The following is a 15,548-nucleotide window of genomic DNA, read 5'->3' as shown; positions in this document are numbered from 1 at the left end:
GCCCCGCCCCCGCAACTACCACAAAAATAAAAAGAGAAATAAAGTGATCAGAATAAACAACTTAAGTGATGCTTACAAATCCATCCATGGTCCACGTTTCCTCTGTGATCTTAGTGTGAGTTCCCTGCACCAGAGCCCTCGTGTGGTACAGCCGCAGGGTGAGGTGAGCTTCACTGCTCTTATACACACCTGCAGTGAGAAACGGAAAGAACTCTGATAATCTCCACACACACAAACACACACACACCATCCGCACTCACACACGCACGCGCACGTACATATCACTCACACTCACACAATCCACTCATACAGACTCATATACGCATCACTTACACAAACTACTCACCCACACACACTCACGCACTGCTCACACACTCATCCTCGTCATTAGACGCTCCACTGTGTAACTTACACACATTGTCATGTTTCATCTGTTTTAAATGTCTTTTACTTGTTAGTTATATACAAGGATGTGTTTTTAGGAGCTCTTTTTTTATTTATTTATAAATTTGCTTAATAATAATCTTGTACATTGATACTGTTAATAATAATAATAATAATAATAATAATAATAATAATAATAATAATAATAATAATAATAATAATTGTATGATGATGATGATGATGATGATGAAGAATGTCATTTTACTGTCTTTGCATGAATTTGTTTGTTTCATTCTTTGATAATAGAAATCTCAGCTCAAATGTCTCTCTGTCGAGGAAGAAATCTGGATCCGAATCCCTCTATTTTTTTTTCTTTCCTCTTTGTCACTTGCTTGCGTGACTTTGCAAGTTCAGGAACATTTGCTCTCGCTGTATAATTAGAGGCTGAACTCACATCACTTCCTCAAGTCATGCTCCGAAAGTTTCTGCGAACTCTCTCAGACTGTGACGTAGACGGTTTAGTTGCGCTGTAGCCGGAGCTAGCGGTGTGTTATTAGTTTCTTACCTGACAGTAAGAGCTCCGTGTTCCTGTTGGTTAGAGTGACGTTCACTCTGCCGGAGCTTGCGGTAAAGTTAGTGACTGTCAGAGTCACGGGCTGTTTGACCGCCTTGTACTCGACTGAGCCTTTCCAGACGTACGCCGGGGCGAACACGTCCTCAGGAACTGCAATCGAGAACATTTAAGCTGTCAGACGGTGAGGGGGTGACACACACACACACACACAGACACACACTCCTCTTTACGTGCTGCATTTTGCAGTAATTAGCCCTTCGCTGTGATATGTAACTACTTTGAAAAAGGTGAAAACTGCTTCTTCCAGTCAAAGCACTCCAAAGTGCATATTCAGTGTGTGTGTGTGTGTGTGTGTGTGTGTGTGTGTGAGTTCTTTATGTATAGGTTCAAAGTGAAAGCATATCGCAGACCGAGGCGTCTCACCGCTTGCTTTTGGACTCGGCGTCCCATGAACAGGTACCATGGCTTTCTCAGTGGGTTTTGATCCGACTGAAAAACAGAGATATGAAGATGTTGTATATCGAAGGGAAACGCAGAGACCGGAAACTGCACACACTCATACAATACACACCTGAGTTCCTCAGGCTAAAACAGCTAAAGTGAAGAGTTTATATTAGTGTGCTCGCACACACGCATGCACACACATGCGTTTGTACACAAACACACAGTGAAAAGAATGCAACATGGTTCATTTGATTTTTAGTGAATTTTTGTGTGTGTGTTTGTCATGAACAGTGTGTGTGTTGTAAGTGTATCATGTACAGTGTGTGTTGTAAGTGTATCATGTACAGTGTGTGTGTTGTAAGTGTATCATGTACAGTGTGTGTGTGTTGTAAGTGTATCATGTACAATGTGTGTGTTGTAAGTGTATCATGTACAGTGTGTGTGTTGTAAGTGTATCATGTACAGTGTGTGGGTTGTAAGTGTATCATGTACAGTGTGTGTGTTGTAAGTGTATCATGTACAGTGTGTGTGTTGTAAGTGTATCATGTACTGTGTGTGTGTTGTAAGTGTATCATGTACAGTGTGTGTGTTGTAAGTGTATCATGTACAGTGTGTGTGTTGTAAGTGTATCATGTACAGTGTGTGTGTTGTAAGTGTATCATGTACAGTGTGTGTGTTGTAAGTGTATCATGTACAGTGTGTGTGTTGTAAGTGTATCATGTACAGTGTGTGTGTGTGTTGTAAGTGTATCATGTACAGTGTGTATGTGTGTTGTAAGTGTATCATGTACAGTGTGTGTGTTGTAAGTGTATCATGTACAGTGTGTGTGTGTGGTAAGTGTATCATGTACAGTGTGTGTGTATGTTGTAAGTGTATCATGTACAGTGTGTGTGTGTTGTAAGTGTATCATGTACAGTGTGTGTGTGTGTGGTAAGTGTATCATGTACAGTGTGTGTGTGTGTGTGTTGTAAGTGTATCATGTACAGTGTGTATGTGTGTTGTAAGTGTATCATGTACAGTGTGTATGTGTGCACGCGTGTGTGTGTGTGTGTTAATCCTACCTCGGCACACAGGCACTTTCCCGCTCCAGGATCCATCAGGTCTACACACACGGTGCTCGGAGCCTCCAGTGAGCAGGAAACCCGGCTGGCACGAGTACACGAGCATGTACCCGAGTGAGGGGACGTCCAGCCCCACTACAGTGGCATGAGGGGGGCTGCGAGGCTGCTTGCATGTATGAGCTGCAGAAACACACACACACACAGTGTAGTAAAAGCTAGTGAAAGAAAGAAAGAAAGAAAGAAAGAAAGAAAGAAAGAAAGAAAGAAAGAAAGAAAGAAAGAAGAGCGGGGGTGAGGGAGAAAAAAGAAAGTGAGAAAGAAAGTGAGAGAACAGGAAAGAGAGAGAGAGAGAGAGAGAGAGAGAGAGAGAGAGAGAGAGAGACAGAGAAAGTGAGATAGAAAGAAAGGGAAAGAGAGATGGTAAGGGAAAGAGAGAGAGGGTGAGGTTGAGAGAGAGAGAGAGAGAGAGCGAGAGAGAGAGAGCGAGAGAGGGAGAGAGAGAGAGAGTGAGATAGAAAGAAAGGGAAAGAGAGAGATGGTAAGGGAAAGAGAGAGAGGGTGAGGTTGAGAGAGAGAGAGAGAGAGAGAGAGAGAGAGAGAGAGCGAGAGAGAGAGAGAGAGAGAGAGAGAGAGAGAGAGAGAGTGAGATAGAAAGAAAGGGAAAGAGAGAGATGGTAAGGGAAAGAGAGAGAGGGCGAGGGCGAGGGTGTGAGAGAGAGAGAGAGAGAGAGAGAGAGAGAGAGAGAGAGAGAAAGAGAGAAAGAGAGAGAGAGAGAGAGAGAGAGTGGGAGAGAGAGAGGGACTTACGGATGCACTCGGGCTGCACTCCGCTCCACATCAGGTCAGTCTGACACGTCCGTGTAATGGAGCCCAGTAACAGGTGGCCGCTCTGACAGTGAAATCGCACGGTGCTGCTCACCTGAGACATCATACACACCTTTATAATACTGACAGTGCCGGTACAAACAACCACTTTTTACACACACACACACACACACACACACACACACGTCCCTTGCTGGTGTAACATTGATCACTGATCACAGTTTCTCGCTAAAGACAAAACAAAACACTTTATGAGGCACTAAATAAAAAAGGTTTGCTTTGTATTCCGTCTTTCAAAGTAAACTCCCTAACAGATCGCCCGCCTCGTTCGTCTGCGTTAAAAGGACACGGTAGGTGACGCTTGTCCTTTCTCCTTAACCACACGATCATCCGGGTGCCTGCTCTGATCACGGAGACCCGCCAGACGAAGATACAGGAAATAATGACTTTCTATTCAGCCGTAATGGAGGAGCTTGACGTGGAGGCGCTTTTCGTTTGTAACGTCGGCTCTTTGAGGGAGGGATCAAAAGGCAACGGCGAGTCAATGTGTTTAAGAACGACACGGACAATGAAAGGAGACGGAGACGTCCAGACGCGTCTTTAAAGAGGCGGAAGAGATTCAGGTGCCGTTTTACTGAATGAGCCTGACAATAAGTCAATTGTGCTTTGGAAGAAAGGGCAGCTGGGAAAGACACGCAGGCATGCACAGGAGTGCACACACACACACACACACACACTTACGCTGTTTAATAGACTCACCACTAGAAACACTTCTGTTGCCTCAAGTGGCATTAATCATTCTGCAAAATCATTTAAGTTAGAAACGCAGATGATGAGCAGGATGTAGGTGAATTATTAGCGTGTGTATTAGGGATAGTCATTAAGCTAATTAGTTTAAGGATTAGCTGTGGGATTTTTCAGTAGGAAAAAAAAACAGCAAGAAGCAAATTCTCCTGTTTGAAATGCAGTCCCACATTCAGCTGTCTTCAGAGAGCATCACGTGAGCGTTCGGCTGAGTGGAGAGTGTGTGTGGTACAGGAGTGTGTGTTAGAGGAGTGTGTGTGGTAGAGGAGTGTGTGCGTGTTAGAGGACTGTGTGTGTGTGTTAGTGGAGTGTGTGTGTGTTAGAGGAGTGTGTGTGTGTTAGAGGAGTGTGTGTGTTAGAGGAGTGTGTGTGTTAGAGGAGTGTGTGTGTTAGAGGAGTGTGTGTGTGTTAGAGGAGTGTGTGTGTTAGAGGAGTGTGTGTGTGTTAGAGGAGTGTGTGTGTTAGAGGAGTGTGTGTGTGTTAGAGGAGTGTGTGTGTGTTAGAGGAGTGTGTGTGTTAGAGGAGTGTGTGTGTGTTAGAGGAGTGTGTGTGTGTTAGAGGAGTGTGTGTGTGTTAGAGGAGTGTGTGTGGTAGAGGAGTGTATGTGTTTGAGGAGTGTATGTGTTAGAGGAGTGTGTGTGTTAGAGGAGTGTATGTGTTAGAGGAGTGTGTGTGTGTTAGAGGAGTGTGTGTGTTAGAGGAGTGTGTGTGTTAGAGGAGTGTGTGTTAGAGGAGTGTGTGTGTGGTAGAGGAGTGTGTGTGGTAGAGGAGTGTGTGCGTGTTAGAGGACTGTGTGTGTGTTAGAGGAGTGTGTGTGTGTTAGAGGAGTGTGTGTGTGTGTTAGAGGAGTGTGTGTGGTAGAGGAGTGTATGTGTTAGAGGAGTGTGTGAGTTAGTGTAGAGTGTGTGTGTTAGAGAAGTGTGTGTTAGAGGGGTGTGTGTGTTAGGGGAGTGTGTGTGTTAGTGGAATGTGGGTTACTGAAGAGTGTGTGTTAGAGGAGTGTGTGTTAGAGGAGTGTGTGTTAGAGAAGTGTGTGCTAGTGTCAAGTGTGTGTGTTAGAGTAGAAAGTGTATTAGGGAAGAATGTAGTGTATGTGTTAGTGTAGTGTGTCTTTAGTAGTGTATGTGTTCGTGTAGTGTAGAGTGTGTGTCAGTTCAGCTTTCCTACCTTGAAGCCCAGGCTTGCGTTCAGAGAACCGTACTCTGGGGTTCCTGGGTTCTCACACGTCGTCCTGGTGGGTTCTGGAGGGGGAGAGAATCATCATCATCATCATCATCATCATCATCATCCATCAGCATGAATCATTTTTTTAGGTTACATATCAATGAATTATTAAAACATGAGATGAACATAAAACAATCCCTGAAGGAAATGATGTAATGATTGTAATCATCAACAATAATAGCTTTATACAGTAAACATTAAAAAACATCTTATTGCCAATAAATAAACAAACAAACAAACAAATAAATAAATAAACAAACTTTTTGGTCAGATTTTGGAGCAGCGACATAAACCCTGAACAGTTTCCTTTTGAAGGAACCCTTAATGATTGTCATGTTAATTATAATCTTATTTATTCTGTGCAACTGTAAATAAATATAAAAGTCGGTCCTGGCTGAAGCACAGAACATCTGGAGGAATGTGATAACTAAAGGCTGAAGCAAAAGGTTATCAAATAGCACCTTGTGGTTATTGAACACAAAGAAAACAGCAGAACAGCGAGTTCTAAGAACGGCAAGTTTCACCTAGTTGACCTTTCCAGATGGAGGATTTGTTCATGCTTCATAACGACTGTGTGTAATATGGTAGAGTATAAAAAAACTACCTATACATCGAGGTTGCGAGCCGCTCCACGTTCCGTCAGCCTGGCACACGCGTGTAGAGGAGCCCACCAGCACGTAGGGGGCGCTGCAGCTGTAAAATACCTCAGACTTGAAGATGAAACTCTGGCCTTCTCTCTTGGCCTGAGCAGGGACGCCTGGATCACCGCAGAACCTGGCTGTGGAATAATAAATACGTCTGGGTTGATGTCTGGATTTTGATTTGTGACCCCCCCAAAAAAAAAAAAAAAAAAACAAATACAAAAAAAACATGCTGTTATTTATTTTTTTAAAAAGTTCTGTGAAATTCGGATCTACTGCCACAGGAAAGTTAACAGGAGAGAGAAGCTTTTTATTATGTTGGCTTTGTAGAAGCCTTCGAACTATCTACACCAAACTCGGCCAGCTCCTTTAGTGATACTCTGAACAAAGTTTTATATTGGTGTACCGACTGGCCTTCCGGTTGTCCCGCAGCCCCGCCCCCAAAATATGCAAAATCAAAAAACTTTTTACAACATGGACATGTGACATATCAAAACACTCAGCACAATGAGGGGAACTTCCTCACGGGGATTCTGATGACGTCACATGCTCGTCTCCACTTACCTCCAAATGTTTTGGCACCCTAGCTTTCTGTTTACTTGCTTCCAAAAGGAACACTGACCATTATGTCCACTCGCCACCAAAAAGCACCGGCCTTTGCGAATACTTGCATCGTCAAAGCCAACATCAAAGTTTGTCGCGATGAACTTTACAAATCTAGTTTTGTCTTGTTTACCATCGATTACATAAAAAAATGACAGTAAATAGATAAGTATTGTGTATTGATTAAAAAGATAAAATGTTTAATTGAAAGAAAGAAAGAACACTCCGAGGTATAAAGAGTAACGCCGCTAAACCTCATCACCGTGTCCTTGATTGTTTTCCCATAACAGCACAACACAAATACAGACAAATACACGGCATGATGGACGAGAATGTTAATACGATGAGAAGATGAAAAGTGTTTGCAAGGCCGAGAGAAATAAAGAAAATAAGTAAATGAAGGAAAGTTAATTATCAAACTTAGGAAAGGTTTCACACGTCTCAGTTCTCAAGGATATAAAGGAGGGCTTCAGCTCTGTGTCGTCACCCGGTGCGTCTCATTATTCTGCCGATTCGGTGACCTTATCATTTTCGATTCCCTTTTCAAAGCGTCGATAAAGAATTTAATTACAAGTCTGAGTTCAGTGAAGCACCAGGTATACGCATGGTTGCTGCTTTTATACGCCCAATCGGCGCTGAGAAAGTCAGGGGAACAAAAATTGTAAAAGAGAGCTGACGGACAGCTCGGAGAAAGACTGAAATCTTTTTTTTTAATATGTAAAATGTTCAAAGGGCAAAAGCACTTGGCATACGAATTGCAGTTGTAGGGTCAGGGATGTGATATTTAACCGTCAGAGCAGAATTCTGACTCGATCGAATATAAATCAGCCGTAATGATCCTGCTGTAAACGAGCGCAGAGGGCAAAGGCCCGTGGCAGCTTCCTCGCTCTCTGATCTATATTTCACAAGGTGGAATAAAGGAAGATGAAGCTCTGAGGTTGAGTGTTGAGCTGCAGACTTCAGTGATGGCACCAAACTGTAAAATACTAAAAATCTCTAAACCTGAGATCAGTCCCAGCCATCTGCACAGCGACGGGATTTAATAGCTGCCACATCACTTCAAATCCTCAACCAGGTGCTTAATTTCTTTGGCTTTTGATTGCATGTTTTTTTAATTAAAAAGTACAAGACACGGGGTATTAAATAAAACAGAACTGTACAACAGAGAATATTTCAAAACTCGACTGTATAAAATAAGCTGGGAAGAAGATAAAATGAGACGAGTTAAGAAAAAAATAAGACAAGACGGGACAAGATAACAGAAGATGAGATCAGATGAGATAATAAACACTATAAGACGAGATAAGATGAAAAGACAAGATGAGACAAGATAAGACAAAGATAAAATGAGACAAGACAAAATGAGATAAGAAAAATGAGATAAGGTGAGACAAGAAAAGATGAATTGAGGTAAGACAAGATGAGCTAGATGAGACAGAATAAGAAAAGGTGAGATAAGACAAGATAAACTGAGACAAGATGAGACATGGCAAGATTAGATACAATGAGATATGATATAATGAGACAACATAAGATGAAATAGTATGACAAGACACGGTAATATGAAACCAGACAAGGTAACAATATGAAATGAGAGAAGATGATATGAGAATATATAAAATAAGATAAAAGAACATGAGAAAATATAAAAATAGGATACGATAAAATATATAAGAAAAATAGGATAAGATGAGATGAAACACTAAAATATTTTACATTTTATAAGAAATACAAGTATACTGTAGAGTATAATGAATATTCACGAAGAGCATAAAAAAGCCTCCTTTAAATTAGAAAAAGTGTGTGTGTGTGTGTGTGTGTGTGTGCGCGTTATACACCGCAAAATTCAATATCATTCAGATACCTCAAGTACAGCTTGCTGAAGCGATGCCTTCTCAGGGTGCCATTTTTACATGGCAGGAGGGTGAGAGCATGATGCACAAATATGCAAATGTGATTGAGGAAGAGAGTCATCTCCAGTCACAACACGCAAACGAGACCCGTCATTGCTCATTCTGCTCATGTTCCAGCGTGTCAGAGGCCAAAACCGCCGACGCAGCAACAAAAATGAATAAAAATCAGCGATGTGCTTACTGTATACTGCTTCGATTCTGAACCAGCCTTTATTCCGTGCTTGTGTGTGTGTGTGTGTGTGTGTGTGAGTGTGGGGAGAAAAACATTGTAAACAGCTCCAGGCCAAGTCAGGTTGTGCATAATAAACAGATCTTATGAGAGCCCTAATGTCAGCGAAGCTCCTTGATGAATAATACAGCACTTCTGAGATGCCTCAAAAGCCACACAACAAAGGCGGAATATTAATTTTAATACGATAGTTTCACGGCTCGGTGAAAGCGGCTCGCTCTGTGTGTGGCTTTTTTCCGCAGTGTCACTGGTTAAAGGAAAAGCCACCCGGAACAAGCCGCACAAGATTCTTTATAATTAACATGTGATCTTCAGAAATGTCCAAGAGTTATGCTGTAACGAGATTCTGTAATCATTCAGGGGCATGTTACTCAATTATACTGTGTGTGTGTATATATATATATATATATATATATATATATATATATATATATATATATATATATACGTATATATATATATATATACGTATATATATATATATATATATATATATATATATATATATATATATATATATATATAGTCACTGCAGTTAAAGGGTTTTACTTATGATGCATTCACAGCAACGTTAATAACTCTGGTGCGTTGAGATAAATTAGCTACTAGCTTGTTTATATTTGTAGCTATATTTGTATTTAAATGAGCTACTAGTTTGTTTATATTTGTAGCTATATTTGTATTTAAATAAGCTACTAGTTTGTTTATATTTGAAGTTATATTTGTATTTAAATGAGCTACTTGTTTGTTTATATTTGTAGCTATATTTGTATTTAAATGAGCTACTAGTTTGTTTATATTTGTAGCTATATTTGTATTTAAATAAGCTACTAGTTTGTTTATATTTGTAGGTATATTTGTATATAAACGAGCTACTTGTTTGTTTATATTTGTAGCTATATTTGTAGTTGAAATAAGCTAGCAACTAGTCTAGATTTGTAGCTATATTCTTACTTGAATAACAAGTTATTGCTAACTTGCTGTCATGTATGGGATTTTCACGTCAACATTCGCATCATATTCTTCAGCACTTTTTTCTGGATTTCACATTGAGGAAGCTTCTACCTAAGTTCACCGGAGCAATACGTCTTTTAAGAAACTGCGCTAACAGCATCAATGGGACGTCAGTTTGGGACATAAATGCACTGCTAAATTCTCACTAGAAGAATGAAACGCAGCACTAACCAACAGATTATACCCAGAATCCCATCAGAAACATTCCTCTGTTTCAGGGTGAAGCTTTTTCTTTAAACACGTCGGTTAAGAGCCACTTTAATATTCAGCTACTGAACAGCACTTTTAAATAACCCGAGCTGTGTGTTTCTGTCACACTAATCCCAGAGCTTAGATCAATTTCCTGGAGTGAATTACAATTTATGCTTCATCAGCATAATATAACTTTAAAGATTTTTTTTTTAAATCCCTCTTTTGATGCTTTCATCTTTTGGCACCGTATGACTCTGTACCCCGGCTTATTTTCTAAAGAAACTTAATATTGAGGTTTTCAGAGTCGAAGCACGTCAGCAAAGAAAGATGTCATGCTTAGTCATGCCATGCAACCATGCAGATCTGCTGAGTAAGATTCTGGTCGTTCGGAGCAGAAGAACATCTTGAGCGAGAGAATACGCTGAGTTTGGAACAGTCACGCTCCTGACATTTTAACTAAGGACAACTAATTAGCATCAGAGGAAAATAAACAACCATAACCTCCAACTTGTTACTGCAAAAGAGAATGTTTCTACACGCTGTGTGCCTTTCTTATTAACAAACAATTGATTGCTACACTGAAGAAATTTACTTCATGAAATAAAGAGCACTAAGTAAAGTAAAGGAAATGTCAACAAAGCCACCGGCACCTCCAGAGCTTTAAGAATGAGCTAGTTAGCAAAAAAAAAAGAATACGTCTCGATAATACAGTGAAGTGAATGGGCTATTAGTTAACAAACTAGCTAACAATAAGGAATGAGGTAACTAACAATTGATAATGAGCTTGCTAACAGTCATAGCTATATACACTAGATGTCGCCTTGTATACAGCAGTACATTGGAACGAATGCGTCAACTGAGCCGCCATCTTGGTACGGGGGACCCCCTCCTCTTAATGCATTAGCGTCAATGTAGGCAAAGAAATAAAATCACCATAAATCGTCATGAATGCCATTTTCTATTTTTTTTGTCGTTCCAAAGGTCAGACATGTATTTATCATTAAGCCCAGAGAAAATTTAAGCTTTTGATATTTAGATAATCTACTTTTTCACAATATAATGCATAGTGCTAGTAGGTGTAAGTTTATTAGTTACATTCTTCCACTTGAGTAAACTTCAAATGAACAATCACTACTTAGCTTATAGCCTACTGCATGTAACAGTGCTACAATGGTGTGACTATACATGTTCATTTAAACATTTACATTGAATTGGTTCATTAAATATGATACACAAAGCAATTTGCAAGTGGAAGCAAATCACAAATTTGAGAACATAATGTGAAAGTTAGATAGCTGAGGTGCCAAAGACCGTTCAATCTTTTATTTATTCTTTTCCCGCAATATTTTTGCAACATTAAATAAGTAAAGTCACATAAACCAAAAAAAAAAAACCCACAAAGTTTGACTTTGAGGATGAACTGCCAACCTAACTGGTGACATCCTTCCAGGACTGTCAGCTGAGTTAACCATTTATAAAAAAGACTGACATCTCTGTTTATCACTTGGGAATCTACACACAGATTCCGATTCAGATTATTTTATTTAATACCATGTCAGCAATCAAAAGCTATTTTCATGGCAAAAATTCAATTACAAAAACACAAATATTATATAAATACAATAAAAACAAAACAAATATAAACAGTAAGTCATATTATACATTTTTTAATTAAGCTAGCTTACTGTGAAGAATGTGCTACCTAACTGTGGAGAATAAGCTAACTGTGGAGAATAAGCTAACTGTGGAGAATAAGCTAACTGTGGAGAATAAGCTAACTGTGGAGAATAAGCTAACTGTGGAGAATAAGCTAGCTTACTGTGAAGAATGTGCTACCTAACTGTGGAGAATAAGCTAACTGTGGAGAATAAGCTAACTGTGGAGAATAAGCTAGCTTACTGTGAAGAATGTGCTACCTAACTGTGGAGAATAAGCTAACTATGGAGAATAAGCTAACTGTGGAGAATAAGCTAGCTTACTGTGAAGAATGTGCTACCTAACTGTGGAGAATAAGCTAACTGTGGAGAATAAGCTAACTGTGGAGAATAAGCTAGCTTACTGTGAAGAATGTGCTACCTAACTGTGGAGAATAAGCTAACTGTGGAGAATAAGCTAGCTAATTCTGGAGAATGTGCTAGCTAAATGTAGAGAGTGTGCTAGCTAACCGTCAAGGAAGTGTTAGCCAAATGTTGAGGAAGTGCTAGCTAACTGTGAAGGAAGTGTTTGCTAACTGTGCAGAATGTTTTAGCTAAACCAAGAGATCATGCTGTGGTGTAGAGTGAGCCACGTGGAGACTGAACTAGTTAACTGTGGAGAATGTGCTAGCCAACTGGGGAGAATGTGCTACCTAACTGGAAAATAATCTAGCTAACCGTGGATAATGTGCTGTGGTGGATCAGGAGCTAGCATTAAGACAGAAAAGCTTGAAGGTGTAGATGCATGAGGAAGACGTTCAATCATCGATCTACTCACGCATACACAGAGGCACGTCACCGCTCCAGGATCCCTGACCCACGCAGGTAAGAACTGCAGGGAATGAGAGCTCGTAGCCGCTCAGGCAGCGGTAGCTAACGCTGGTACCCCACTGAAACACAGAACCTTCCACCTCACCGCTGGAGATTTGGGGTGGAGGAGGACATGTGACCGCTGCAGAGAGAAAAAAAGGAATTTGAGTGGAGAGAATGAGAAAGACACAACAAAGACCACGATGAAGTTCATGGTGCCTTTCAGAGCTTCCTCTGACATTTTATAAACCACCGAAGCGTCTAAGGTACCTTCGCGTTCACGCTCACGTGCACTTTCATTTTTTCTCTCTTTCTCCTTTCACCTGTGCTTCAGGTCAACTGAATAATGCATGAGGACCAAACTCTGGAGCTTTGTTTCATACTCGTCTGAGACTGGGTGAATTCTGATCCCTGGCCTGGTTTCAGGAGCTTGTGTACAGCACATAAAGTCTTATAAAAGTCTCTGAAACTCCTTCTCGCTTTGCACTGATGAAATTTTGTTTCTTTTATCTACTTTTTTGGGGGGACAATTTTCACATTATGCCAGCCAGAGTTCCTCCGGATGATTTAGTAGACTTTTTAAGCACGATCAGTAACGGAGCTGTTCAGCAAAAATCTTTAGATCTTTCATTCTGAAGAGATTTTTAAGCGCTATTAAAATGAGTTAATGAGGGGGAAAAAAAAGCCTGAGTACCTTTCGAAAGGTATAGGATAAATGAGACACGGAGCAGGTTTAATTCCTGATAATGAGGAATGAATAATGAGAGGATTTACAGAATCTTCTGGAAAGAATATCTCTGCTCCATCAGCGTGGTTCGATCGGTTTTGGTTTAGCAAACACCAGCATTTAAAGAGTTGATGTCTAAAAAGTAACTATATATTAAAATTCTTATGTTTACATAAAAACTGGCTAAATTCTAGGGGGCCAATCACTGAAAATATGAAGCAACCAATTGATGCTGTATGCTTTCTTCTTCTTCTTCTTCTTCTTCTTCTTCTTCTTCTTCTTCTTCTTCTTCTTCTTCTTTAACTAATGCTTTATAGAATTCTACAGATTCTATAATGTTAATTTCAGCCATATTGGAATTTCTGCTTTTGTTGGACACTGACTCACTTGTTCTCAGATTTTTCAACTTTATGGTGAAGTCGCTAAACAGAAAGTGATGTCATATCCCAGCAACAGACTTGAGGTAATCTCATTAAATGTTGCACATCTCATTGAGAATAAACACTAAAGATCCCAAGGGTTTCTGTTTTTTTCTCTTTTTCACAGATAGTGCTTGGCCCCCTTAATCGCTGCATGCTTGCAGGTATATTTTTAGTGTTAATGAATATTAATGATAACTTTTGCTGTATTAATAAGTGAGTTCTAATAAACTAATAAAACCGTTCCACTAGAGCCATCAGTCTGTCCACATAAAGTGTCTAATCATCGCTAGTGTGTGTTGCTTAGCAACCAAAGCATACTGGTAACAGACTCCGTTGCATCATTAAATCATTCCTTATAGCTGTATTATTAATCATAAATTAAATGACTTATTAAACACCGGAGTGTTTTTTTATTGCTGTATAATTATAGCAATTCTACATGTCAGGTTTAAGTTGCTCGCTGTTTTGTGTCACGCTTACGACAAACCCACTCAGACCATCAAGTGCTTCTTGCTTTATCGTAGCATACAAACATTTTGCGATTCAGCTGCATGTTGCACAATCAGGAGATCCTTGAAGTGCATGGAGTACAGAAAGTGTGGTTTCTATGGAGTTTTTGCTTCATTCATATTCGTGAGTGGGGAAAAAAAACTTCTCGTTACACAGATTCGAGACTGAAGACTGACGTGTCACTAAGGAGGCCGAGGTGAAGTGAATGAGGACCTGACGCAATGCGAGTACTCGGAATTGACCTTTAGAGTTCCTTTAGAACCGAGATCTGAAATAAAGACACTGGGATTTTAGTGATATTCTAAAAATTAGATTTTGGACAAAGAGAAAGAATGAGAGAGAGGGAGAGAAAGAAGGAGAGAGAGAGAGAGAGAGAGAGAGAGAGAGAGAGAGAATGAGAATGAAAATAAAAGAAGTGGGGGACAGAGTATAGAGAGATAATGAGAGACGGAGAGAAGGAAAGAGAGAGAGAGAGAGAGAGAGAGAGAGAGAGAGAGAGAGAGAGAGAGAGAGAGAGAGAGAGAGAGAGAGAGAGAGAGAGAATGACAATGAAAATAAAAGGTGTGGAGGACAGAGTATAGAGAGATAATGAGAGAGAGAGAGAGAGAGAGAGAGAGAGAGAGAGAGAGAGAGAGAGAGAGAGAGAACGAAAATAAAAGGAGTGGAGGACAGAGTATAGAGAGATAATGAGAGAGAGAGGGAGAGAGTGAGAGAGCGAGAGAGAGAGAGAGAGAGAGAGAGAGAGAGAGAGAGAGAGAGAGAGAGAGAGAACGAAAATAAAAGGTGTGGAGGACAGAGTATAGAGAGATAATGAGAGAGAGAGAGAGAGAGAGAGAGAGAGAGAGAGAGAAGGAAAATAAAAGGAGTGGAGGACAGAGTATAGAGAGATAATGAGAGAGAGAGGGAGAGAGTGAGAGAGCGAGAGTGAGAGAGAGAGAGAGAGAGAGAGAGAGAGAGAGAGAGAGAGAAAGAAAATAAAAGGTGTGGAGGACAGAGTATAGAGAGATAATGAGAGAGAGAGAGAGAGAGAGAGAGAGAGAGAGAGAGAGAGAGAGAGAGCGAGAGAACGAAAATAAAAGGTGTGGAGGACAGAGTATAGAGAGATAATGAGAGAGAGAGAGAGAGAGAACGAAAATAAAAGGTGTGGAGGACAGAGTATAGAGAGATAATGAGAGAGAGAGAGAGAGAGAGAGAGAGAGAGAGAGAGAGAGAGAGAGAGAACGAAAATAAAAGGAGTGGAGGACAGAGTATAGAGAGATAATGAGAGAGAGAGGGAGAGAGTGAGAGAGCGAGAGTGAGAGAGAGAGAGAGAGAGAGAGAGAGAGAGAGAGAGAGAGAGAACGAAAATAAAAGGTGTGGAGGACAGAGTATAGAGAGATAATGAGAGAGAGAGAGAGAGAGAGAGAGAGAGAGAGAGAGAGAGAGAACGAAAATAAAAGGAGTGGAGGACAGAGTATAGAGTGATAATGAGAGAGAG

The 15,548-nt window shown here is 40.3% G+C and overlaps 1 protein-coding gene across 1 annotated transcript in view; it reads right to left on the bottom strand.

The window, feature by feature from the left end:
* Positions 1 to 15,548, bottom strand: part of csmd3a (CUB and Sushi multiple domains 3a) — a 235,509-nt gene that overhangs the window by 5,861 nt on the left and 214,100 nt on the right. Inside the window, exons 60-67 of the mRNA XM_060861354.1 lie at positions 12,381 to 12,554; positions 5,921 to 6,094; positions 5,260 to 5,333; positions 3,271 to 3,382; positions 2,464 to 2,643; positions 1,382 to 1,447; positions 950 to 1,108; positions 77 to 189 (exon numbers count right to left, since the gene is read on the bottom strand). Coding sequence (XP_060717337.1) covers positions 77 to 189; positions 950 to 1,108; positions 1,382 to 1,447; positions 2,464 to 2,643; positions 3,271 to 3,382; positions 5,260 to 5,333; positions 5,921 to 6,094; positions 12,381 to 12,554 — 1,052 coding nt within the window. The remainder of the gene's footprint in view (positions 1 to 76; positions 190 to 949; positions 1,109 to 1,381; positions 1,448 to 2,463; positions 2,644 to 3,270; positions 3,383 to 5,259; positions 5,334 to 5,920; positions 6,095 to 12,380; positions 12,555 to 15,548) is intronic.

This window comes from Tachysurus vachellii, chromosome 25 (assembly GCF_030014155.1).
Source record: "Tachysurus vachellii isolate PV-2020 chromosome 25, HZAU_Pvac_v1, whole genome shotgun sequence".
NCBI classification, from domain to species: Eukaryota; Metazoa; Chordata; class Actinopteri; order Siluriformes; family Bagridae; genus Tachysurus; species Tachysurus vachellii.
The sequence above is the reverse complement of the archived record's forward strand: the minus strand, read 5'-3'. Positions and strand labels throughout refer to the sequence as shown.